Source organism: Mobula hypostoma, chromosome 30 (genome assembly GCF_963921235.1).
Source record: "Mobula hypostoma chromosome 30, sMobHyp1.1, whole genome shotgun sequence".
Lineage (NCBI taxonomy): Eukaryota > Metazoa > Chordata > Chondrichthyes > Myliobatiformes > Myliobatidae > Mobula > Mobula hypostoma.
The window spans coordinates 15,578,844-15,604,817 of NC_086126.1; the positions used below are offsets into that span (position 1 = coordinate 15,578,844).

The window sequence follows — 25,974 nt, forward strand, 5'->3', positions numbered from 1 at the left end:
TTTCGTTACAGCAGCAACATTAAAAACACACTTTAAGAATGCAATGTGCGAACACAACTAATAATAATGTACGAAGTAATAAAGCAGAGACTGTTGTACTAAGATATGTGTTCTCCCGCAACACAGAGATGAAACGTTGTTTATGCTTGTTGCATTTGGTAGGAAATATTTTCTGTAACGATCCTGTGACAGCGGAGAGCCTGCGAAAGGAGAGGATGTCCCATAACGGATAAGAATGCGCTCAGTGGCCTCCTCTCCACCACCAACTCAAGAGAGTCCGGGTCCATCCTTTTAGGTTCCGCATCCGCGGTCGGTGGCCAGCCGCTGATTGACAGCGCAGCTCCGGGGTGCCGGCGGACGAGCGTGCATTCCCTCACGTCCTCGGGAGGAGAGGGGCGGCAGCTCTAGGAAGGGCACGGAAAAGGGCGAGCTATTTAAAAATCGCCTGCATGTCGCATCTTTAATGCCAACGATGGAAAGGTGCCAGCGGCGGGCCGCGACCAGCTCTCGTTGCAAGTGCGCCGGCGGCGAGCGGGCAGAGAGCAGAAAAATAAATCCGAAATCAAACCACCTCCAAATGCAAAATATCATTTAGCAGCGGGTTAGAGAGGAGGGGATGCACTCGGATCGTGGCACTGATACCCGGCGTTAGCTTGCAGCTGGATCCGGTGTATGGCTTGAATGCAAAGAGTGTGGCAAGGAACGCAATATAATCATTTCGTACTTTCGTTGCCTCGAAGGCGCTTTGCCCCCGAGACGCGTTATGGGTGTGTTGCAAATTACAAAACATTTTACTGCTAATAACCCACTCGTTTTATTCTGACAGCACAGTGTTATTGTCGCGGCGATCGGGCAAACACGCAGCGGGATTTCCACCCGCGGCAATCCGCAGGGGGGAGGACGAGGGGCGGGCAAGTCGTGTCGGACCCGCCGACTTTCTGACGGGAGGAGACGCCGGCGCGTTGGACTCCACACGGTTTTTGACCTGTGGTTAAAGTCAATTCCCCTCCGGGACGCCGCTCGCCCTCGGCAGGGATGGTGACAACTGGGCGATCCGCCTGTGCGCACTGCGGTCACTTGGTGGACGCGGGTGGTGGAAAGAGGAAGGGGTGTGTGTTTCGGGCGGTGGCGACCGCACCGTTGCTGGACGTGGGAGGGGATGTATCTCGGGTGGTGTCCGACACAAACTTTATCACGGGGCTCTCTGATCCCCGTGTGCGGATTGAACCCGCCAACCTCTGCTTCCCAGGGTAAAATCACCGACCGGCAGCTTAGGGGCGCGTTTGTCCAAGGACGATCAACTTTATTCGCCATTTACGTATTAGGAATTTGCAGCGGCGTGTTGGCGCGGCAGGCAAACATTCGGCAATTATAAAGAAATTATATAAAACTTAAAGATAAAGTACAGATATGGAATAGAATGTGCATAAAAAAATAAAAATAGACACCAGAAGATTCGTCATCGAAAACTTTGGCAAACTTCTAGGGTGGTGGAAAGGGTGCTGATTGGCTGCATTGCGGCCCAGTATGGGAACACCAGCGCCTTTGAGCGCGGGGAGAAAATCCTATAAAAGGCGTTGTGGAACACGCACATAATCGCTGGAGGAACTCAGCAGGCCAGGCAGCATGTGTGGAAATTAAAGTACAGTCCCGCCGAAGGGGTTTCGGCCCGAAACGTCGACCGTACTTCACCCCCCAAAAAAAGACGCTGCCTGGCCCGCTGAGTTCACCCAGCGAACTTGTGTCTCGCTCGGATTTCCAGCATCTCTCGTGTTTGTGAGAAGGGAGCGGATTCACGGGTAAAACCCTCCCAACCATTGAGCACATCTTCATGAAAGGCTGTCATAGGAAAGAGGAGACTCCCACCACCCAGGCCGTGCTCTCTTCTCGCTGCTGCCGTCAGGTAGAAGGTACAAGAGCCTAAGGACTCGCACCACCAGGTTCAGGAACAGTTACCACCCCTCAACCATCAGGCTCCCGAACAAAAGGGGATTGCTACACTCATTTAAGGACCCGTTTATCTTGTCATTTCATGCTCGTTATTTATTGACTGCAGTTTGTTTACGGTTCCTGACGCTCACAGCTTACAGATCGTGGTTACAGTTTTACCCAGCTTGCCCGCAGAACGAGAATCTCAGGGCTGTACGTGGCGACCCGAGTGCAGGCTGATAATACATTTTACCTTGAACTTTTGAACTTCGAGGTATTTACCGCATCAACAGAATTATAAGAAGTGATGCAAAACGTTTACGGTGCAGTAATTGAAGGGGGTGGGGGGAGATTTGCATTATTATTGGCAGTACACTCCTCATGAAGACCATAAGGTATAGGAGCAGAATCAGGCTATTCGGCCCGTCGAGTCTGCTCCGCCATTTCATCACGGCCGATCCAATTTTCCTCTCAGCCCCCCTCCCCCACAAATCTCCTGCCTTCCCCCCGTATCCCTCCATGCCCTGATCAATCAACAACCTATCGACCTCCGCCTTAAATATACCCAGTGACTCGGTCTCCACTGCCGGCTGCGGCGAAGGATCCCACTCAGATTCACCTCCCTCTAGCTAAAGCAAATGCCTCCTCATCTCCGTTCCGAAAGGACGCCCCCTCTAGTCTGAGGCTCTGTCCTCTGATCCTAGACCCCCCTCTCCATATGAAGCGTCCTCTCCGTGGAGGCCTTTCACCATTCGATAGGATTCAGCCGGAAAACGCTGCCAGTGTATATGACGGTGGAAACATACCGTCAGACAGGTGGCTTGCGATTTGCGGTTGTGGACTGCCCGCAACTTGCCCGTGCGGTTATGGGTAACTAGCCCCGAGCCCATGTGTCTTTTTGGACGGTGGGTGGAAACCGGAGCGCCCGGGGGAGACTGACGCGGACGCGTACACATTCCTCACGGGCGGCGGCGGGAATCGAACCCCGATCTCCCGGCGCGCCAGTCGCGCTACGCTGGAGTGCCGCCGCCACGCTGTCGGGACTCCAAGGCCCGGGTTGTCGGGGGAGGTTCGGGCAGGCTGGAACTGCAAATCCCTTGCAGTGCAGCAGGTTGAGGGGTGTTTATAAAATCAACAGGGGCCACCCGGGGGAAGAGAATGAAAGAAAACAACAATCGGATGTTTGCAACGTCTGGACAGCGGAGATGCGCCCTTCGGGCTGCTCCTTACCCGCTGCAGCTCGGCAGCTCGGCACTCCGCACCGCCACCCCCTCAAAGCCAATCAGCAAGCTCCAAGACCTCGGAAAAGCAGTGGATGCTGCCCAGCCCGTCACGGGTAAAGCCCTCCCCGACACCGGGCACATCTACGGGGAACGCCGTCGCCGGAGAGCAGCGTCCGTCGATGCAGGGACCCCCGCCACCCGGGACACGCTCTGTTCTGCCTGCTGCCATCAGGAAGAAGGTACAGGAGCAAAACACACACACACACACACACTCGCAGACACACACACAGACAGACAGACAGACACACACACACTCACAGACAGACAGACACACACTCACAGACACACAGACAGACAGACACACACACACATACACACACTCGCAGACACACACACAGACAGACACACACACACACACACACTCACAGACACACAGACAGACACACACACTCACAGACACACAGACAGACAGACACACACACACATACACACACTCGCAGACACACACACAGACAGACACACACACACACACACTCACAGACACACACACAGACAGACACACACACACTCACAGACACACAGACAGACAGACACACACACACACACATACACACACTCACAGACACACACACACACACTCACAGACACACAGACAGACAGACAGACAGACACACACACACACACTCGCAGACACACACACAGACAGACACACACACACACACAGACAGACACACACACACACACACTCGCAGACACACACACACACACACACACACACACACACAATGCCGGAGGAACTTTCCTCCAGTACTGTGTGTGTGTGTGTGTGTCTGTGTGTGTGTGTCTGTGTGTGTTGCTTGGTCTTTCAGCACCTGCACCTTCCCTCTTGTTTGTGATTGAAGGTACAGGAGCCTCGGGACTCGCACCACCCACGCTCAGAAACAGTTATTCCCCCTCACCCATCAGGCTCTTGAACCAGTGTGGATAACTGGTTCACACTGGCGAGAAGGAGGAGGAGAAGATGGCGGCGCGGCGCGGCTCACAGCGGCCACTCCGGTGGTGATGTCTGTTTTCTGTCAAGCCGGGTGCCGTGCACGATCCTGATTTCATGGAGACGGACGTGAGAGCACTGAGGAACATCTGGAGAAACTTCTGAAATGCCTGCTTCGCTGCCGCTGCTACTGTGTGATCCAGAATCTCCGGAGTAGAAGGCCCCGTATCCTCGGCTTTGTTTGTTTCGGCGGCCAGGACGAGGTCGAAGGCGCTCGGGAGGCTGTATCGGAGGGGCTGGTCGGAGGCTCGAAGTTTTCGGACGGACGGACTCAGTGTCGGCTGCTCCCAAGGCATCGGCAAGTTGACGGTGCCTGGAGGTTAATGGCAGGAAATTTCTCCCTTTTGCCGCCTGCTATCGGGGACTCGGGAGTCGATCGACTCAGGAACTTTGAGACTTTTTTTTACCATGCCCATGGTCTGTTCTTTATCAAATTATGGTATTGCTTTGCACTGCTGTACCTATATGTTACAATTATGTGGTTCTGTCAGTGTTAGTCTTTGGTTTGTCATGTTTTTCTGTGATATCACTCTGAAGGAACATTGTATCATTTCTTAATGCATGTATGCATTTCTAAATGACAATAAAAGAGGACTGAGTGTTCTCATAATCTAACTCCACTCAACTTCACCTGCCCCATCATTAAAACGTCCCCACAACCAATGGGTCTCACTTTCAAGGACTCTTCATCTCATGTTCTCGACATTTATTGTTTATTTATTATTAATACTTCTTTCCTTTTGTATTTGCACAGCTTGTTCTCTTTTGCGCACAGATCCAACACCCAGGTGGGTGCGGTCTTTCATTGATTCTGTTGTGGTTATCATTCTGTTACGGGTTTATTGAGTATGCCCGTAAGAAAATGAACCTCAGGGTCGTATATCAGGGGTCGTGGATTACAGGAGGAACAGAGACAGACTCGCCCCGATCAGCATCAATGGGTCTGCAGTTCAGAGGGCGAGTAGTTTCAAGTTCCTCGGTATATACATCACTGAAGATCTCACCTGGACTGTACACACCGACTGCCTGGCGGAAAGAAAATAGCACAACAGCGTCTCTTCCGCCTCAGGCAGCTGAAGAAGTTCGGCACGGGCCCTCAAATCCTCAACACCTTCTACAGGGGCACCGCTGAGAGCACCCTGACTGGCTGTATCGCTGCCTGGCACGGGAACTGCGCCCACCTTGATCGCTGGGCACTGCAGAGAGTGGTACGGACGGCCCGGCACATCTGTGGTGTGAACTCCCCTCCACTGAGGACAGCTACAGCAGCAGGTGGGTAAGGAAGGCCTGGGAGATCACCGGGGACACCGGTCACCCCAACCACGAACTGTTTCAGCTGCTCGGTCTGGCAGACGGTACCGCAGCATGAAAGCCAGGCCCAGCAGGCTCCAGGACAGCTTCTTTCCACAAGCCGTCAGACTTTTAAATCCACCCGTCTGTACGTTGCGACAGAGTCATAACGCAGAGGGGGTTACTCCCTCACGCTGTGGGACGGATGTAAGATTTAAATAAGTTCAATTCAATATATGGTGACATACGTATAAGATGATGAGAGGCATTGATCATGTGGATAGTCAGAGGCTTTTTCCCAGGGCTGAAATGGCTGTTACGACAGGGCACAGCTTTAAGGTGCTTGGAAGTAGGTCAGGGGTAAGTTTTTTACGCAGAGAGTGATGAGTACGTGGAATCAGCTGCTGGCGGCGGTGGTGGAGGTGGAAACGATAGGGTCTCTTAAGAGACTCCTGATGGATACATGGAGCTTGGAAAAATAGAGGGCTATGGGTAAAGCCTGGGTGATTTCTAAGGTAAGGACATGCTCGGCACAGCATTGTGGGCCGAAGGGCCTGTATTGTGCTGTAGGCTTTCTTTGTTTCTATGTAACAACACCCTCGAATGCCTTCCATGCGATTTTCTCCGGTCCCGCTAGAAGTTCTTCGCGTTGCCTGCTGTTGATGTCCTGTTCGATTTGTGGACTCAACAAAAAATGCCTTCCTAAATCTTGGCACCAGTTACTCTGACTTGAATTATGAATAGAGATAACAAATATAGGTCGAGTAAACTATATATTTTTAACAAATATAGGTGTTTTTTAAAATATAAAAATGGTGCGTGACTTGCATGGTGATTTTCATGATCAGCAGCCCAAAGGTACACCCAGGAGTATTTCGAAAGCAACGCCTTTGTTGCCCCGTGTTGTCTGAAGCAAAGACTGAATTCGGACTCGAGTGGGGTACCAGTGCCGAGAGCGTGGAGCCCGGGGCAGTTAATGCAGAGAACCTCTGCGAGCGCCGTGTTGCGCGCTTCCCAGTCGCTGAACAGTGTTTCGAGACGGAGGAATTTCTGGACTTGGGAAATAGGGGCCGAAAGAAAAAAGCTCAGAGGTGTTCGGCACTGCAAATTGTTCCCCCGCATTAGGGCGGGAGGTAGAATCACGGACCTGGTGCGCCACAGTCCGTACTGGGAGGTTAAGTTTGCCAGGGCTACGGCTGACTCTCGCGTGAGAGTCTGCGCCACCCCTCCAGACCGTCCGCCCATCACTCCTTCCACAGTTTTTCTCACATGGTGTCCTGAAATCCCACACCCCCGACAGATCTGTGCAATTCATGGCCACAGAGGCCGAGACATTTAAAGCGGAGTCCGGTTATTAAGGGTGTCGACGGTGACGGGGAGACTGGGGGTCGAGAGGGACAATAATGGATGGTGGAGCAGATTCGACGGGCCGAATGGCCTTACTCTGCTTCTGTGGGGCGTGGAAGGGATCTGGAAGAGGGGGTGGGGAGAGAGGGGAAACGAGCAAATGACACCCTCGGGCAGTGTCGGAGGTCGGGGTTGAACCCGGGTCTACGAAATAGCAAGACCACGGTCCCGCCTACAGCCCCACCTCGTCCCCATGTTGAAGAACACGACTGACCGGCGGCGTCCCACCAGGGGTATATTTTTTTTAATATATCGACTGTTAACAGTAACGCTGGGCTTCTTCCCGCGCACGGTCGGGGTCGCTCCCGCCGGGCGGTTTCTCGATGGCGACCGGAGAGCCTCTTCTGCGGCGCCCTGGCGCGGAGTCGAGTGGCTGTCCCCCTGGCCGTTCCGACGGTGCCCCGAGGGTCTAGTCTTCGCTCCCCCTCCACAAGACAGGTCGGACACGGATAGGGGGGAGCAGGCCTTCAGTGTAGAAGGGCGAGCGCTTTGGCCGTGGCGGCGCGGACACTGGCCACCGGATCCTGCAGAAGGGCGATGATGTCGGCGCAGGCGTTGCCGCTGGGGACGGATTGGCGGTACCGGCGGGGCAGCTGGCGCAGCAGGGAGGCGACGAAGGCCACGGCATTGCCCCGCATCTGAGGCAGGAGGCTCTGGAAGAACGCGATGCCCGCCGCCAGGTAGCCGTCGATCTGAGCCGGGAGGTCGGCCACCAGCGCCTCGGAGAGGCGGCGGAGGAAGTCCCAATAGTCCGGCGGGGCGCCTGCGGGCAGCAGGAGAGCCGAGAGCCCCTCGGAGTCCAGCAGGGGCCAGGCCTGTCCCAGGGCCCACCTGCAGGCCCGCGACACCCCGGGCTCGTCGTCGTGGGCGTGCAGGGCGAGGCTGACCAGGCTGGCGCGGACCTGCTCGGCGTACACGTGGCCCAGCTCGCCGCCGCCGAAGCGGGACAGGCCGCCGAAGAGACTGAAGGCCTCGGCCCTCACCCGCCCGCTCTGCTCCTCGAAGAGGGGCTGCAGGGCGGCGGCGATGGAGCCCAGCTGAGCCACGGCGCTGCCCTCCGGGAGAAGGGGCAAGAGCCGGGCAAGGCCCGCCAGGGATTCCAGTTTGACCAAGTCCTGCGGGTCGTCGGGGTCGCCCGCTCCCTCCACCAGGGCCGCCAGCAGCTGCGAGCAGTAGGGCCCCACCTGCCGCGGGTCCCCGTCCGCCAGGTTGGCCAGGCCGCGGATGGAGAGCAGGCGGACGTGGGGCACGGGGTCCCGAAGGAGGCCCAGCAGGCAGGCCACCAGAGTGTCTGTGAGGTGGAGCTCGGTGGCAGCGGGCTGGGCCAGCAGCTCTCCCAGGAAGGAGGTCAGGGCGGCCCTTTGGGAGCCGGAGGCCCCGGGCAGGGCTCCGGCCAGCCGGTGGGCGACGGCGACCAGCCTGGGCCGGGCGTGGGCGGCCATGGCGCGGGCCAGGAGGGCGGCGCCCTCGGGCTGTCCGTCGGCGCTCCTCAGCTTCGCCCAGCCGCCGCTCTCCCGCAGGCCGTCCGCCACTCCCGCCGTGCCGCCGGCCGTCAGTGCCGCCCGCAGGGCCTCGGCCGCCTGGGCGCGGGCGTCGCCCGCCGCCGCCTCCGCCCCGCCGCCGGCGTTGAGCTGGAGCAGCAGGGAGCCGAGCAGGCGGGGGTAGAGCGCCGACGCCGCCTCAGCCGAGTCCGGGTTGGATAGCATCGCTCGCAGGGCGCAGACCGCCGACAGGGGATCCAAGGCCGAGCAGGGGCCCAGCTTCCGGGCGGGCGGCGGGGTCCCCGTCTTCTCCCCGGGGCCCAGGGCTTCCAGCAGCAGTTCCATGGCGGCCGTGGCCAGCGGGGTCTCGCCGCCCAGCGAGCTCCAGATGTCCTGGGTGTTTCGGTCGAGGGGGAGCGGAGAGGCGAGAAGGCAGGGGACCATCTCGGCCGTGTTCTGCGCGGCCAGCAGCATGATGAAGCGGATGACGGACAGCCTGATTTGGTCGGAGGCGCTCCACTGGAGGCGGACGGCGAGGGCCCGCAGGATCTCGGCCCCGCGGCCCCGCAAGGCTGGGCCACAAGACAGGGCCACGGTGTTCATGACGAAGGCGGCGGCGCCCGAGCAGCTGGGGAAGGGCTCGTCCAGCCCCTCGAAGAGGGCGAAGAGAAGCGGGGCAACCTGGCCGCGGGGGAGGTGTCGGGAGAGGGCCGCGGCCAGGTCGGCGAGGGCCTGCAGGAGCCGCTGGTGGTCGCACCGGTCGAGCTGGTCCCCCCAGGCCCGCAGCCGCTCCAGCGGCTCGTCGGGCCGGCCCTCGCCCAGGCCCCGGTGCCGAAGGTGAACGTCGAAGAGGGCGCAGACGCTGGCCAGCGCCTGGCCCCGGAGCCCGAGCACCGGGTCGGCGCAGCGGGGAGTCAGGCGCCCCACCATGGCCCCCAGGTGCCCGAACTCCGTCCCGGCCTGCGCGCCCGTCTCCTTCAGGTAGAGCGCTGTCAGCCTGCGGGCGACGCCCACTGCCCGCTCCCTCTCGTGGTCCTTGGCAGAAGCGAGCCAGGCCTCCGTGTGCTTGAAGATGGCCCAGAGCCCCTCGGGGCTGAGGTCCTGGAGGAGAATCTCGTCGAGCAGCCCCTGGAGGGCGGCCAGGGCCTCGCCGTACAGGCCCTGCCGAGCGCCGTCCTCTTCCCGCGCGCCCTCCTCCTCCGGCGGCAGCCCCAGCACGCTGTCCAGGCCGGTCTTGATCAGCTCGGTCACGTAGGCCTTGTTGAGGGGCGGCCCCAGCTTCAGCAGCTGGGCGCAGGCGGCCAGGGCCAGCTGCCGCATGGGGGTCCTCAGTGGCGCCTGGGACTCGGCCCGGATGATGCCCTGCATGGCGGCCAGCAGTTCGCCCTTCTTGGCCAAGTGGTAGGTGTGCCGGTGCCTGCTGGCGAGCAGGGCCTTCGCCACCAGCGTGACGGCCTGGACGAAACTGAGCCGGACGGTCGGGTCCTTGCTCTCGACCTTGATCCCCAGCAGCCTGGTGTTGGAGAGGCTGAGAATGGCCTGCAAGATGCCGCTCTCCAGCCTGGACAATAGGAGGTGCCCGGGGGCGTAGAGGGCCGCGTAGCCGTAGCAGAGAATGAGGGTGCCCTTCGTCTTCTCCGCGTCGCCATCCAGCCGCTCCATCAGCGCCCCAAAGAAGCTGGTCGTCTTCTTCGAGGCCTCGGGCCTGGCCAAGTCCTCCAGCCGGGCCAGGGTCTCGTCCAGGTGGGCCATGGCGCACAGGCCCACGCCGATCGCCGCGCCCTCCCTCTCCGCCGGCTCGCCGGGCTGCACGCTGTGGAGCATCTGCCGGAGGTGGCGGTCGATGAGCTCTGCGGAGCCGCTGTGTTGGAGCACGATGCCCACGCACTTGAAGAGGAACTGCCTCTCCTTGGGCGCCAGGGTGCGGAGGGCCGGGGAGGCTGGAGCCGCCTGCCAGGCCCCGATGAGGGTGGCCAGCTCTTCGGCCAGCCGGTGGCTCCAGCTGGCGTCGGCCACCGCCTCCGCGCTCTTGAAGAGAAGGAGCAGCAGGCTCTTCTCCCACTGCTGCTGCGGGAAGGTGTCCCCGGGGGTGCGCTCCAGGAAGCCCGCCAGGTCGGGTAGCTCCGCACGCCAGGACCGCTCCAGGGCCGGGTGAAGGGCGGGGCCGAGGACCAGCAGCAGCCTCAGGGCCGGGGCTCCCCGCCCGCCGCCCTCGTGGGGCAGGGAGGCGGCAGCCAGCAGGCGGACCAGCAGGGCCTGCGCGGTGGGCAGGCCAGTCCCGGCCTGGAGAGTCAGGGCCTCGGGGCCGGCCTGGCACCTCCTGCTGCAGAGGAGGCCGAGCGCCCGGCAGAGGGGGGCCAGAGCGCCCGTGTACCGCACCGGGGTGACGTAGGCCAGGAGCGACGGCCACAGCAGCCGCTCCAGGCCTTCGTTCGCCACGGCCCGGCCCAGCACCTCCTCAGCCCGGGCCCTCAGCTCGGTCTCCTCGGCTTCGGCCGGCCCGCACTGAGACACCACAAACTCTAGCACTGCCTCCCTGCCCTCCCTTTCCCCCTGCTCTCTCACCTCCCCCTCCAGGTAACCGCCGGTGACCAGACCCTCCACCACCTCCAGGGCAGCCCTCTGGACCCGCCTGCTGGAATCTGACAGTGCAGGCCTCAGGCTGGAGAAGAGGGCCGGGCGTCTGCTCTGCAGCTGGCCCAGGCGGGAGCCCAGTAGGTGCCGTAACACGACCAGGGCCCCCAGCCGGCCCCTCTCGCTACCCGCTGTCTGTCGGCTCAGGAATCCCAGCAGCTGACTTGGCGAGGCTTGGGCCAGGGTGGCGAAGCAGCTGAGCAGCTCAGCGCTGGGCCCGGAGGCCCCACAGGCCTGGCGGTGGAGGGGCGGCAGGAGGGCCTCGGCCTGGTGCTCTAGGGCCTCGTGCCCGAGCGCCACGGCGGCCTCCAGCACGCGGCCCAGGCAGCGGGTGACGGCCTGGGCCTCGGCCTGCCGCCGGTAGCAGGCCAGCAGGGCCGGCAGCAGCGCTGGCAACTCTTCCCGCAGCCGGTCGGGAGGGAGCAGGCGCACCACATCCCCCAGCGCCGACAAGACCTCGCGGCGGAGGCCGGCGTCCCTGCGCGGCAGCCAGTCGTGGAAGAGGACCTGGTAGGCAGCCTCCATCTCCTTGGCGAAGGCCTCTTTCCCAGGCGCGGACTCGGTCGGCTCGCTCTGGCAGGCCAGGATGCCGCGGCTGAAGGAGCCCAGGGCCGAGGCCAGGGCTGCCTTCGCCCGGTCGTTCTGCGCCCGGCTCAGCAAGGGCAGGGCGGCCTCCAGGATGCCAGGCAGCTGGGCCACCGTACCACGGGGGTTGCCCTCGACCAGGCGGGCAAGGGCCCGCAGGGCGGGGAGTTCGGGGGACCCAAGGCCCTGCTGCAGCTCCTCCAGCACTTCCTGGGCGAAGGTGCGGCCGAGGGCCGCCAGCAGGTCGCCCAGGGCCTCCAGGGAGGCGCCCCGCAGCGCCTCCTCCGGCCCGGACAGCTCCTGGCGGGCGGCCGCCGCCACCTTCCTGGCCAGCAGCTCGCCCACCCGCTGCCCGGCCTCCCTGGCCACGTCGGCCATGCCGCGCAGCACGGCGGCCCGGTGCTCGTCCTCCAGCCGGCCCCGCCGGCCCAGGTAGTCGTGGCAGGCGGCCAGCACCGGCTCCGGGCGGCGGCCCCCCAACTCCCGCAGGGAAAGGACCACCTGCGCCCTCACCCCCCGGTCCCGGTCGCCGGCCGCCTCGCACAGCGCCCTCAATGAGGACTCCAGGCCGCAGGAGCCCGCTGGTTGCATCGCTGGTCCCCTCTTTCTGGGTGTCGCTCGCCTCCTACCTCCCCCTCCCCGCCCCTCTAGAACCTCGGGTCCTCTCTGGGCAGCTCCATCCTCTCTCTATTGGTCTTCCGCCCTTCTCCTCGCCCTCCCAGACCATTCCTCCCTCTCCTGGGCACCACGTCCTGGGAAATACCCCAACCCTTCCACCTCGTCCTCAGGACGGATCAGTTAAACCCCGCTTCCCCCCTCTGGACACCCGCCCGGCCTAAGGCAGCCTGTGCCTTCCCAGCTCTGCCCTGGGTCCCCCGTTCTGGAGGCCCCGGCTCCGGGCAGAAAGTTAAGCCAACCTCTCGAGAACCCTAGTCCCGTCCTGAATCTTACCCGCGTCCCCCAAAGCCACGGTGCCAACCCCGCCCAACTCCTTCAAACCCCTTCCCCCCTCCCCCGCCCCAGCGGCCCTACTGTGAGATCACTGTCCGCACTGTGAAGTTTGCCTGGGGCTGCCGGAGCGGGGTTTGGCCGCTCGCCACCTCGCCGGGACGGAACCTTCGGCGCGGCGGCTGACTCGTGCCTGGGACAGGAGCCGCCGGGATTCGTGAAGGGGAACGAGATGGACGCTGTCGTTGCACAGGTGAGCCCATTCAAACTCCTGGCCCGAAACGTCGACTGTCTCCTCGTTTCCATCGATGCTGCCTGGCCTGCCGAGTTCCTCCGGCGTTTTTGAGCGTTGCCTGCGCATTCTCCCGTGGTTCTGTCTTGACTTCAGCTGCGGTTACCCCAGCCCGAGTGTAACGGTGCCGGCGACCGACCGAGATCGAGTCCCTTGTTTTGAGGGGTGATACAGACTTTGAACCTGGGGATCGATGGCCAGGGTTCCCGGCAGTTCAGAGGTGTGCAGTGCGTAGATCCGCTGCTCCACGCCTGCAGAGAATCGGGTTCCATTCCGACCACCGGCGGGTGTTTTGTGCACGAGTGAGTGAATCTGTGTGTATATTTGTGAGTGAGTGTGTATGTGGCTGACAGAGTGTGTGTGTTTCTGTGTGAGAGAGCGACGGCCGGGATGTCTGTGATGGTGGGATAACGCCTGCTACTGCAGCCGACAGAGCCGCCGCCTCACGTCTCCGGAGGAGAGGGTTCAGTCCCGGCTTCCGACGCTGCCTGAACGCTCTCCGTGACCACGGGCGTGCGCCGAAATCCTCCCCCGTCCCAGTGACGTGTGGGTTCATTCCTGCCCCACTCCCCCAGTGTGTAGGAATCTACTACCCTGCTGCCCCCTCACTCTGTCAGCTGCTGGTCCGGGTGGTGGGAGACTTTGCCTGGGTCTCCAGAATCTTCACGCCTTCCATCCCTGTGGAAAACCTCACCTGTCTGGCAGGGCTAGGGTCAGAACCGAGTCCAGGTTAGGGAAATGGGGAGATGTATCTGGGCACAAGGGATCAGCGGAATGTAGGCTCGGACCCCATAAGACATAGGAGCAGAATTCGGCCATTCGGCCCATCAAGTCTGCTCCGCCATTTCATCATGGCTGATTCATTTTCCCTCTCAGCCCCCCCAATCTCCTGCCTTCTCCAAGTATACCTTCATACCCTGATTAATCATGAATCTATCAACCTCTGCCTTAAAATATACCCAGTGATTTGGCCTCCACAGCTGTCTGTGGCAATGAATTCCACAGATTCACCACTCTCTAGCTAAAGAAATTCCTCATCTATGTTCTAAAAGGACGCCCCTCTATTCTGCGGCTGTGTCCTCTGGTCTTAGACTCCCCCACCACAGGAAACATCCTCCCCACATCCACTCTATCGAGGCTTTCACCATTCAATAGGTTTCAATGAGGTCACCCCTCATTCTTCTGAATTCCAGTGAGTAGAGGCCTAGAGCCTTCAGACGCTCCTCATAGGACACAGGAATTGCTTATGTCAGCTGGGAGAGGCGGCAGGGGGTGTTAGGGAGGAATCTCCAGATATAATTCAAAGAAGAGTTGGGCAGGGATTTCCAGAGGGAGAGAGATGACAGAGGAATCGTGAAAGAGAGTTGAGGAGGGGAAGGAACTGGAGAGAGGGCTGGGGAGGGAATGCTAGAGTGTGTTGGAAAAGGAGTTGAAAGGCAATTTGGGAGGGATGGGGAAGCTGAAGACCCTTTCAATGATAAACAATTAAATTGGAGGGTGCACAAGTGGTTGTAAGTGGAGGGATGGATCCCTTGTGCCTTTCCAGCACACCCTCTCCCGGCAATTCCCAGCCGGTGAGTTCTGCAGTCCTCTCAGCTATCCTGTCTGCGATGCCATGTTGTTCCCCTGGAGATAATGTTGTCCAGAAGGTTCTTTGGAAGTGAGGAATGAGGTGCAAATCTACTGGTAATGATCCCTTTAATTGTTCACCATAGTTTACCATGTGTTCACCATATATGTTCACTACAGATCACCATAGTTGTACACCATAATTCCCCACAGATGTTCTCCACAGATCCCGCAGTTGTTCATGATAATTTCCCAGATGTTCACCACCATAGTTCATTCTAAATGCTCACCATAATTCCCTATAGATGTTCACGATAAATGTTCACAGCTGTTCACCCTAAATGTTCACCACAGATCACCATAGCTGTTCACAATAATTCCCCATAGATGTTCACCACCATAGTTAAACATAAATGTTCACCACAGAAGTTTGCTACAAGTGTTCACCAGTTGTTCACCACAGATGCTCATCCTCATTCCCCATAGATGTTCACCACAGTTCACTATAGTTTACCATAGACATTCACTACAGACATTGACTATAGTTCACCATAGATGTTCACTCGGAGGGTGGTACGAGTGTGTGGAATGAGTTGCCAGCAGTAGTGATGGGTGAGGGCCCGAATGTATTGCTTAAGAGAAGTTTAGATGGGGGGGGTGGGAAAGGAGGGCTATGGTCCGGATGTGGCTAGATGGGCTGAAGGGCCTGTTTGTGCACTGTAGTTCACTATAACTCAGACAGGGTCAGCCTGTACCTGCAAGCAAGGCAGAGAGGCAACAAAGGGACCGTAACTATGGCAAACACACAGAATGCTGGAGGACATCAGCAGGTCAGGCAGCATCTGCGGAGAGGACTTTCATCAGGACTGCGAAGGGGGCCGAAGCCAGACTGAGAAGGTGAGCGGGACGGGGAGGGGGAGGAATACCAGCCGGCAGGTGATAGGCCAGACTGGCTGGCGGGAAAGGTGGATGATTAGGGGGGGCGGGGGGAGGATGAAGTCAGAGGCTGGGAGGTGATAGGCCAGACCGGCTGGCGGGAAAGGTGGATGATTGGTGGGGGGGGAAATGAAGTCAGAGGCTGGGAGAGGTAAACGGCTGAAGAAGATGGAATCTGATAGAGGAGTGACGCATGGGAGAAGGGGAACCAGAGGGAGGTGTCAGTGCCTCCGGTTGAACTCTGTCTTTTTGTGCCATTCCCCCTAGCTGTCAGTCTGTGGGTTTGTATGGCCATGTGCTCCTGCTCTACTCCGGCCCCTGTATCACTGAGTACTCCGTCTCTCACCTGCTTCCCATTATCACCTGTATTGCTGCCGCCTGGGTCTCATTGTGCTCCACCTATCACCTGCCTCTCTGTTTACTGCTCAGTGTATTCCAGTCCTGTGTTTTCACCTGATTGTTGCCAGATTGTGCCCGTGAGTTTTCCCGAGCCTTTCCAGCATTCGTATCTGTACTCTGTCTGCCTGAATATCGACTCTGCCTGTTTCCCGATTCTGGTTTTTGGATTTCTCTGGACGTTTTGATTTCTGCCTGAACTCTGACGCCGACTTTGTTAGCACCTTGAGATTTGCTACTCCATCAATATCGCTGTGTGCACAGTACTGGGTCTGCGGTTGGATCCCTGCTCCAGCGACCTGACAGGAGGTGATAGGCAGGTGGGGGGGGGGGGGGAGAGATTACCAGAAATTGGGGAAAAATTGACGTTCGTGCCACCGTGTTGGAGGCTACCCAGACGGAGTATGAGGCGTTACCCCCCTCCAGCCTGAGAGGCCTCACTGCTGCAGCAGAGGCCGTGGACCGACATGGGAATGAAAACTGGAATTAACTCTGTAACAAGGTGTTCGCGGCTACAAACAAGGAACGCGAACACACGGTTTGATTTTACTCTGTAAACACCTCTGGCCCAGTTTAGATGAGAAACCAGTTTAGCAGGCACTAAATTATCTCGGCTCTGGGGCAAAGAAACCACAGCAGACTCGAAGCAAAAACAGAACTTACTAAGAGTTTACAGACAACTATACAAAGATCAAAAATAAGCATGCAGAAAGGTAAAACGACACAGGAAATCTCTGTAAGAATGACAATTTGGACCCTAATCCAGCCCACTAGTCAGTCAGAACAGATCTCTCCTGCATCCGGGGCCAGTTTTAGTCTCGGCCTGAGACGTCAACTGCTTATTCCCCTCCACAGATGCTGCCTGGTTCCTTAAAGGTGTTAGAGCTGGGCTGGTAATGGGGACCAGCTCCCACAACCTATTAAATGCTCCTGATGGTGTGCAGCACAACCCCTGACAACCAAGCCCAGCTCCCGGCCTTCTCATGCGGCCCGGTGGAACCATTTCCACTGACAGGAGAAGGGGCGAAGGTGAGTTACCGGCACCTTAAAACCGGTCACTTCGGGCAGAAGGGGCTCGTCAGCCCATGGTCGGCAGCTCGTCTGGGAGAAGGACACCTCCGATCTCAAACCTCCGCTGCCTTGCGGCTGTACACACTCACGAGGACGACTCTGGGAGTGAACTCTGAGGGAAAAATCCGGAGCTGGAGTCCCTGAGGCAGCCCCATGTCGAGTTCAACACTGACTGGTGCCAAACTGTATCGGTGGAGAGGGGGGAGCTTGCTACATGGGCAACAGCTTGCTCTCCATGTCGTACTGCCCTGGCCTGTGTATCTAGACAGTCGGGACACAACGTCCATGATTAACCGTGGCCAACAGGGGGCCTCGGGGAGACGCTGCCAGGCCTGCTGAGTTCCTCCAGCATCTCGCGTGTGTCGCTCTGGGTTTCCAGCATCCGCAGAGTCTCTGGTGTTTAATACTGTCCGGCCAAAATTAAACCTGCATCACAAAAGCCGCAGCTCCAACAACCCTCGAGGAGCTCGACGCCGTGCAGGAGAAAGCAGCCCGCCCGATCGGCACCCCATCCACCCTCCGAAACACCGCCCGCCCCCACCACCACAGTGGCTGCAGTTTGCACCGTCGACAAAACGCGCCCCGGGCTACACCAACAGGCCGTCCGTGTCTCGCTCTCGCTCTCCCCACCCTCCCCTCATTGCGATGGAGATGATGAGTCTCATTCCAGGAGACTGACCAGCCACTGCTCCTGCCGAGCGAGCGAGATCCTCTGGCCGCCCACCTCAATCACCATGTGTCGCTGGTGGGCATGGGCCGGAGGGTTACCGGGCGTGGGCATCTCGGCACTGGGCGGTCCCTCGGGCACAGGTTCCCCCGGCTTCCATCTCCTGCTCCTCACGAACCCGCCCCGGCCGGCGCGTCCTCACAGTCTGCCTGCAAACAGAGGAAACGACCGCCGTGTTAAAGGGATGCCGCAGGAGACAGGAGAGCCAGCTGCAGGCCATTTGGCCCCTCATTCAATACGACCATGGCTGATCTGACCCAGGCCGTGTCTCCACAGCCCTCTTGCCCCCGATCTCTCCATCCTCCTTAATTATCCCCCTACCCCCGTGATCCATTCTCCACATCTCCACAGGGGAGAGAACTTCAGAGATTATCCCTGACCCCGTGAGAAATTCCTACACATCTCACCTTTAACATACTAGGCCAAACCCAGTAAATGTCCCTTCTGTTCGAGACTCTTGTGGAAATATCTCAACATCTCCTCTACCCTGTACCCTGAAGACATCGTGTTTCAATGTGACTGCTCCTTGTTCTTCGATAATTAAGGAAGATGAATCGAATTGCAGGTCAATGCAATTAATTTTAAATTCAGCCCCACTTTCAAAGTCAGACACAGAGTGAAACTCCCTCTACACAGTCCCATCACACACTCCCGGGGTCAGACACAGAGTGAAGCTCCCTCCGCACCGTCCCATCACACACTCCCGGGGTCAGACACAGAGTGAAGCTCCCTCCACACCGTCCCATCACACACTCCGGGGGTCAGACACAGAGTGAAGCTCCCTCCGCACCGTCCCATCACACACTCCCGGGTCAGAGACAGAGTGAAACTCCCTCCACACCGTCCCATCACACACTCCCGGGGTCAGACACAGAGTGAAGCTCCCTCCGCACCGTCCCATCACACACTCCCGGGGTCAGACACAGAGTGAAGCTCCCTCCGCACCGTCCCATCACACACTCCCGGGGTCAGACACAGAGTGAAGCTCCCTCCACACCGTCCCATCACACATTCCCGGGGTCAGACACAGAGTGAAGCTCCCTCCACACCGTCCCATCACACACTCCCGGGGTCAGACACAGAGTGAAGCTCCCTCCGCACCGTCCCATCACACACTCCCGGGGTCAGACACAGAGTGAAGCTCTCTCTACCCCGTCCCATCACACACTCCCGGGGTCAGATACAGAGTGAAGCTCCCTCTACACCGTCCCATCACACACTCCCGGGGTCAGACACAGAGTGAAGCTCCCTCCACACCGTCCCATCACACACTCCCGGGGTCAGATACAGAGTGAAGCTCCCTCTACAGGAGTTTCCAACCTTTGTTAAGCCATCGACCAATACCACTAAGTGAGGGGTCCGTGGACCGCAGGCTGGGATCTCCAGCTCTGCACTCTGCCATCACTGGCAGCTTACCCATGGCTTTGCTACTGACCCTGCACTCACCCGGTCTCCCAGCCCGCCCCTGTCCTGAGGGCAGGGGGCCATACTCACTCCTTGCCAGAAACGCCAGGGCCATATCCCGCTCAGTGAGCAGCTCCTGAGCAGACAGTGCCATCCGCTGCCAGAGGAGCTGGGAGAGGGGGAGTCCTCGAATTATCTGCCAGCGTCCGTCCTGCAAACGGAAGAGAAACAGTCTCTGAACATGACACGCCCTCTTCACCCCTGACTCAACCTGGAGATTAACCTTTAGGGTGTCCTGCGCAAGGACTCCCAAGTCCCTTTGCATCTCTGCATTTGGTATTCCCTCCCCATCTAAATAACAGTCTGCCCATTTATTTCTTCCACCAAAGTGCGTGACCGTACACTTTCTAACATTATATTTCATTTGCCACTTTGCCCTTTCCCCTAAACCATCTAAGTCTCTCTGGTGTAGGGAGGAGCGATTAGTGTTGGGGTGTTGTTCAATTTAGCTGGTTCAGCACAGACACCGCGGGCCGAATGGCCTGTTTCTGTGCTGTACTCTTTGGTGTTCGAAGCGTTCGTAAGGATGCGTAGCTTTACATATGTTTGCAAACATGGGCAACATTACGGACAAGCTGTTGTGCGAGGGCCTGTTTCTGTGCTGAATTACACTATGGCTCTACGTTGGGGAGTTAATTAAAGTGACTTTAAGTGTAACTGGAGGAACACCCAACCTGTTGGTCCCCAGGTTATCGGAGTTATACTGGGTACTCGTGAGGGACAGAGGCAGAGCGCTCTGCACAGTCTCCGTACAAACCAGTCAAGAGTTTATCTGCAGAAACAGCACAGAACAGCCCGCCTGTCTAGCGCTAGCCTAATCGCCAGTGACCAGTTCACCTACCAGCCTGTACATCTTTGGACCGGGAGAGGAACTGCAGCACCCGGGGGTGGGCGAACGTACAAGGCCCCCTGCAGACTTCCTCGGAACTGGAATGCCCCAAGCTGTAATGGAGCCGTGCTAACCGTTAGGCTGTGTTCCCTCCGGTGGCTGGGGAGGATGAAGGAAATGACGGGGGACTTCAGGAGGCCGCAGATGAACCGCACCCCCCCCGCCCCCGCGAGCACACGGCCCCTCCGTAGAGTTCACATCACGGACGACCTCACCTGGTCCCTCAATATCACCTCCCTGAACAAGAAGACATGGCAGTGCCTCCACTTCCTGAGGAGATTGAGTCCAGCGGGGACCCCCTCCTTCCCACTCTCCCATCTTAACTGCATTTTCCAGGAGCATCATTGACAGTGTCCTGACAAGTTGCATCTCCATCTGGTTTGGGAGCAGCCAAGCATCGGACCGGAAGTCCCTCCAAAGGACTGTGAGAACGGCCAAGAGGATCGTAGGGGTCTCCCTACCGTCCATCGGGGACATTTATCAGGAGCACTGTGTACGCAGGGCCCTTAGTATTATCAAGGATCCCACCCATCCATCCAGCATCCTCTTTGACTTTCTACCATCAGGCAGGAGACTGCGATGCATAAAAACAAGAACAGTCAGGGTGGGAAACAGTTTCTTCCCTCAGGCCATCAGGCTTCTGAACTCCCTGTCGCATCGCATTTGAAGTATCACCGATTAATCTGCTCCGTGCCTTATAATATCCAATTTATGCACTTTAGTTTGTTATTTGTGTGTAATTCATCTGTTGGTTTTATCCTTACCTTTGAGTGTTTTGTGTGTTATGTGTACTTTACACCCTGGTCTGGAGAAAAGACGTTTGACGGAATACGTGTATATAGTTAAATGACTTTCCCACTCACTGAGTACAGGCCAAGCTACCTGGCTGTGAGGGCAGCACTTGCAGTCTGGACCGACGGGGAGGTGGGAGAACATTTACAGGGACTCCAGCTGGGGCTCAGCCCCACTCTCCTCGGTCCTGCAGCTCAGGGCGGGACTTCTCTGCGCCCTTTCACAACTCAGTAACGTGGCCGTCCGCACAGCAGAGACTGGGGCTTTGTCGGGTCGGGTCGGGGAGGGAAGCCAGAGCCCTGGGCCCAGGCAGCCGAGGATACGGCTGCCACAGAGGAGCACCTGGAATCGGTGGATGGTCCGGAGGAAGGAGAGTCCAACTCTGATTATCAGAGAGGGACAGAGAGATAGAAACACACAAAGAAAGATGCAGAGGTAAAGAGAGATGGATCGCAAGAGCGAAAGATAAACAACAATTTAAGATTGTTCAATGTCATTTCCAGTACAGAAGTGTAACGGACAGCCAAATAAATGTTACTCTGGTTCCGATGCAGAATGAAAAAGAATCACAGTAAGACAGAGAACACAATGATAGAAAAATACAGGCACAATAAATATGTACATAAGACAGCTTGTGTACAAACAGAGAAACAGCCAGAGAGAGAGACGGAGAAGGGGAGAGAGAGACTGGGAGAGATGGAGAGAGAGAGGGGAGGGAAAGGATGGGAACATGAGAAGAGAAAAGAGGGCAACAGTTCTGTCGAGGAGAGAGTCACAGTGAGGTCAGGGGCGGATGCTGATGTACAGCAAGATCCCACAGCAAGGCAGCTCTGCTTTAATGAGCCGGGATGATGGATAAGACATTAGCCCTGGGGCTGGGGGAGGGGGGGGAGGTCAGAGATTTATTCAGCCAGGTTCCACATTAGCTATGTGTCTCTCCCCCCCCCACTACCAACCGCTCCCTCCGCCCCCCGAGAAGGAGATGGAGAAGGGGGTTCCTTGCTACTGTGGGCCCGAGGTCCCGTCGCGCGATCTGAGTTACCTGCACGGTGACGGGGAAGGAGTAGACCAGCCCGTCGGGAACTCCGTAGCCATTCCGACTGGAGACGACCCCCATGGGCACCCACTCTCCCTGGGGGGACAAAACGACAGCGTCAAAGCTTAGCGTAGGACTGGCGTCCATGGGCGATCAGCACAGGTTGAAAGGGCCGAAGGGCCTCTCTCCAGCAGCAGCAGCTCGTAAACACTGGAGACGCTGAGCAACAGCCACAAAAACGCTGGAGGAGCTGGGCAGCGCCGACGGAAACGAGCAGAGAGTCGACGCTGTTTTGGCCCGAGACCCCTTGTCAGGGCTGGAAAACCTGGAGGAACGTCGACTGGAGCCGTCCGGCCTGCTGAGCTCCTCCGGCATGTTCTGCGTGTGCGCTGCAGTGGATGGTGACCCCACCTTCCCCTGGCCTGGCTCCCCTGGGAAAGCCTGCAGGCCCCTGCCCACCACACGCCAGGAGACACCCAGCTCCTGACCCCCACCCCTTCCCGAAACGGCGGGGGTGTATTCCATAACCCACCCTCCTCAACCCTGCCCAGAATAGTGAGACGTCCACCTGGAGTAATGAGGGTGTCCTTGAAGAACCAACCCACCCCCCCATCCAAACTAAAGTACCCTCAGATAAGAGATCCCGCCACCCCTCCCCTCAGAGCACAAAGACCCACTACACCTGTGCCAGCCACAAAGTGTCCATCTACAACACCTGGGTCAGCTGTCATCCCAATTTCCTTCCCAAGCACTCTGGCAGTGTCTGCATAGACTGCCCCAGATCTCAACCCCACCCCGCAGCCCTCTTACCCCTCAACTTGAACCCAAACCTCCCGGTTAGAGATAACTCCGTTAAAGGGGGAGGTCTTGTATTACTTATCCTCCTCATTACCACGAGGAGGGGGCAAAGGAGGGAGGGGGAAGAGTATTGGGCAGTGGGGAGACGGGAGGGGGAGGAGGGGAAGAGGGATGAGGGAAGACAGGGAAGATTGGGACGAGGGGAGGGATGGGAGGAGGAGCCAAAAGCAGCAAATCAAACCCATTTCCCACCCTCCCACTTCCCCCTCCTCCCTCTCCCACCTCCCTCACACTCGCGCAGGCCTCCCACCACAGGCCAGGCCACCTCCAGGCCTCCAGTCCTGGGCCCCGGGCTCAAACCTTGCTCCCTCTACACTTCTGCCACCTTGCGAAATTTAAACCTGGTCACTCTCCCCCTTCCCATCGGACAAAAGCTTTGGGGGGGGGAGGGGACACACCACCACCAGGCTCGAGAGCAGCTTCTACCCCGCTGTTATCAGACCCTTCTACCTCAGCGTGGACATTGTCCATCTGCCCTGCACTTTCTGCGGAAGGTTACTCGAGTGGAAGAGAGTCTAAGACTCTCAGAACAGGGATGGGGACACGGCTTTGTGATACCACTTCATATCACGTCACACCATTGGTCAGTGACATCACGAATCACGTCACACATTGGTCAGTGTCGCGACATCACGATGGAGCACGACACACCATTGGTCAGTGACATCACGAATCACGTCACACATTGGTCAGTGTCGCGACATCACGATGGAGCACGACACACCATTGGTCAGTGACATCACGAATCACGTCACACCATTGGTCAGTGTCGCGACATCATGATGGAGCACGACACACCATTGGTCAGTGACATCACGAATCACGTCACACCATTGGTCAGTGTCGCGACATCACGATGGAGCACGACACACCATTGGTCAGTGACATCACAAATCACGTCACACCATTGGTCAGCATTGTGGCATCACGTCGAATCATGTCACACCATTTGTCGGCGCCGTGACACCATGATGAAACAGGTTACACCATAGGTCAGCATCGTGACGTTATGAATCACGTCACACCATTGGTCAGCGCCATGTCACCACAGATCACGTCACACCATTGGTCAGTGCCAGCCCATGGTGACCCAAGACATTGTACCTGCTTCGTCCCAGACCACCAGACCCTCAGGTGGTCACAGATGGCTTTGGCAACGGATGCAGCACTGGGGGGTTTGTGTGCCCGGACCACGGCCGCTTCCCGCTGTTGGACACCCTACGGAAGAGAGACAGAGAGGGCATGCGAGGTTAATAGGTGAAGGATCTGGGCGTGGAAGGCCAGTCTGGTGTGTGAGAGATGGAGAGGTGGACAGGGAGAAAGAAGGAAGGAGATGGAGAACACAGTTGGGAGAGAGTAACATCCAGACAGGAAAAGAGAGAAACACAAACAGTCAGAGGTTGCAGATATACAGAGAGAGCTAGAGAAAGTTCAAACATCTCATTAACTGTCCATCTGAACTTTTTCTAACTCTCTCTGTGTATCAAATATACAGAACTGTGCAAAAGTCTTAGGCACATGTTTAAAAAAAAACTATAAAACGAAGATGCTTTCAAAGTCAAAGTAAATTTCATAATCAGACTACACGTACGTCACCATATACAACCCTGAGATTCATTTTCCTGAAGGAATACTCAGCAAATCTATAGAATAGTAACTGTAAAGAGGATCAATGAAAGATCAACCAGAGTGCAGAAGACAGCAAACTGGGCAGATACAAATATAAATAAATAGCAATAAATAACGAGAACATGAGATAAAGAGTCCTTAAAGTGAGATCATTGGTTGTGGGAACATCTCAGTAGATGGGCAAGTGAGTGTAGTTATCCCCTTTTGTTCAGGAGCCTGATGGTTGAGGGGTGGTAACTGTTCCTGAACCTGGTGGTGCGAATCCTGAGGCTCTTGTACCTTCTACCTGATGGCAGCAGCAAGAAGGGAGCATGGCCTGGGTGGTGGGGATCTCTGATGATGGATGCTGCTTTCCTACGACAGCGTTTCATGTAGATGTGCTCAATGGTTGGGAGGGCTTTACCCGTGATGTACTGGGCTGAACCCACTACCTTTTGTAGGAAGTAACGAAATGAAAAGTTTCAAAATATCAATAAGTTTACTATATAGAACTGTAAATAGTTTTTAAAAAGTGCCGTGGGAGTGCCCCACTCTCTGAGGTACCTCGTTCCCCCCGGTGGGGTATGTAAGAGTCCACGGCCACCATTTCGTAGAGGAATACTTTCTGGAGATAAATACCTTACTCCCGACTGATACTGTTACCCAGTCGTGTGCGGGGGATCATTTTGGGAGTTTCCCCTGTTACAGAATTCACTGGCTGGAGAAGGTGTGGCGTAAAGACACGGGGTTCCACGGTCACGTGAGCATTGCCCTCTTTTAGTCACTCTGTTGTTGAAGAGTCTGTAATTTCACCCGCCCCCCCCCCCCAAACCCTCTCTCTGTTTCTTTCATCATACTTGCTCCGGAATTTCCTCTCTCCAATTCCTGCCACGCCCCCCACTCCCCAACTCTCTTTGGAATTCACTCACAACTCTCCGTCCAATTCCCCCCCCCCAACTAATGTATTCTCCTCCCATTCCCTAACACCTCCCCCCATATTCTACACGGGGGGGGGGAATTTGCGGGAAGTTAACCCACTGACTCCCCTGCATGGGAAGGAACCAGAGCACCTGGGGGAAACCCAAGCGATCGTGGGGAGGACGTGCGAACTCAACACACACACGTATACACACCCTCTCCCTCTCATTTCTTCCACAATGCTCTTTCCCATTCCCTCTCTTCCCCAACCCTCTCTCAGTCTCCACCCCGCCTGACCTCTCTTCAGAATTCGCTACCACCTTTCTCCAACTCCCCCTCCAACCCTCTCTCCAGTTCCAACTCCGTCTCCAGTTCCCCTTCTGCCCCAGCTCTCTCCACTCTTAGAAATTTGCTCCCCAACTCTCTGCCAGTTCCCGCCCAAATCTGTCCCCTTCCATCAAGCTGTCTGTCCCCAAGCCCTCTTTCCCTCTGTCTCTGAGGAAGGGTGAGAGGGAGACTTTCGAGGGGGAAGGGAGAGAATGAGGGGGAGAGGGGGAGGGCAAGAGGGTGTGAGAGAGATTAGATTAGGTTAGAGGGGGTGAAAGGGAGAGAGGGTGAGGGGGAAAGAGGGGGAGAGGAGTAGGGGAGGTGAGGAAGAGAGAGGCAGAGGGTGGGGGGAAAGAGGGGGAGAGGAGATAAGGAAGAGAGGAGTAGGGGAGGTGAGGAAGAGCGAGGCAGAGGGTGAGGGGGAAAGAGGGAGAGAGGAGATAAGGAAGAGAGTAGGGGAGGTGAGGAAGAGAGAGGCAGAGGGTGAGGGGGAAAGAGGGAGAGAGGAGATAAGGAAGAGAGGAGTAGGGGAGGTGAGGAAGA

General features: G+C 57.6%; 2 protein-coding genes across 2 annotated transcripts in view; both read right to left on the reverse strand.

Annotated features, from left to right (window-relative positions):
• Positions 1–7,367: 7,367 nt before the first annotated feature.
• Positions 7,368–12,191, reverse strand: LOC134339710 (maestro heat-like repeat-containing protein family member 1). The gene has a single exon (XM_063036437.1). The coding sequence runs from the start codon at positions 12,189–12,191 to the stop codon at positions 7,368–7,370; it is 4,824 nt and encodes a 1,607-aa protein (XP_062892507.1).
• Positions 12,192–15,784: 3,593 nt separating this feature from the next.
• Positions 15,785–25,974, reverse strand: part of LOC134339603 (malate dehydrogenase, cytoplasmic-like) — a 40,878-nt gene continuing 30,688 nt past the window's right edge. The window contains exons 6-9 of the mRNA XM_063036259.1: positions 23,683–23,796; positions 21,727–21,816; positions 19,034–19,154; positions 15,785–17,688 (exon numbers count right to left, since the gene is read on the reverse strand). Of these exons, the coding sequence (XP_062892329.1) occupies positions 17,678–17,688; positions 19,034–19,154; positions 21,727–21,816; positions 23,683–23,796 (336 nt within the window). The 3' untranslated portion in view covers positions 15,785–17,677. The remainder of the gene's footprint in view (positions 17,689–19,033; positions 19,155–21,726; positions 21,817–23,682; positions 23,797–25,974) is intronic.

Bases quoted from the DNA above. Each gene is read 5' to 3' on its own strand.
- LOC134339710 (XM_063036437.1), bottom strand. From the start codon at position 12,191: ATGCAACCAGCGGGCTCCTGCGGCCTGGAGTCCTCATTGAGGGCGCTG.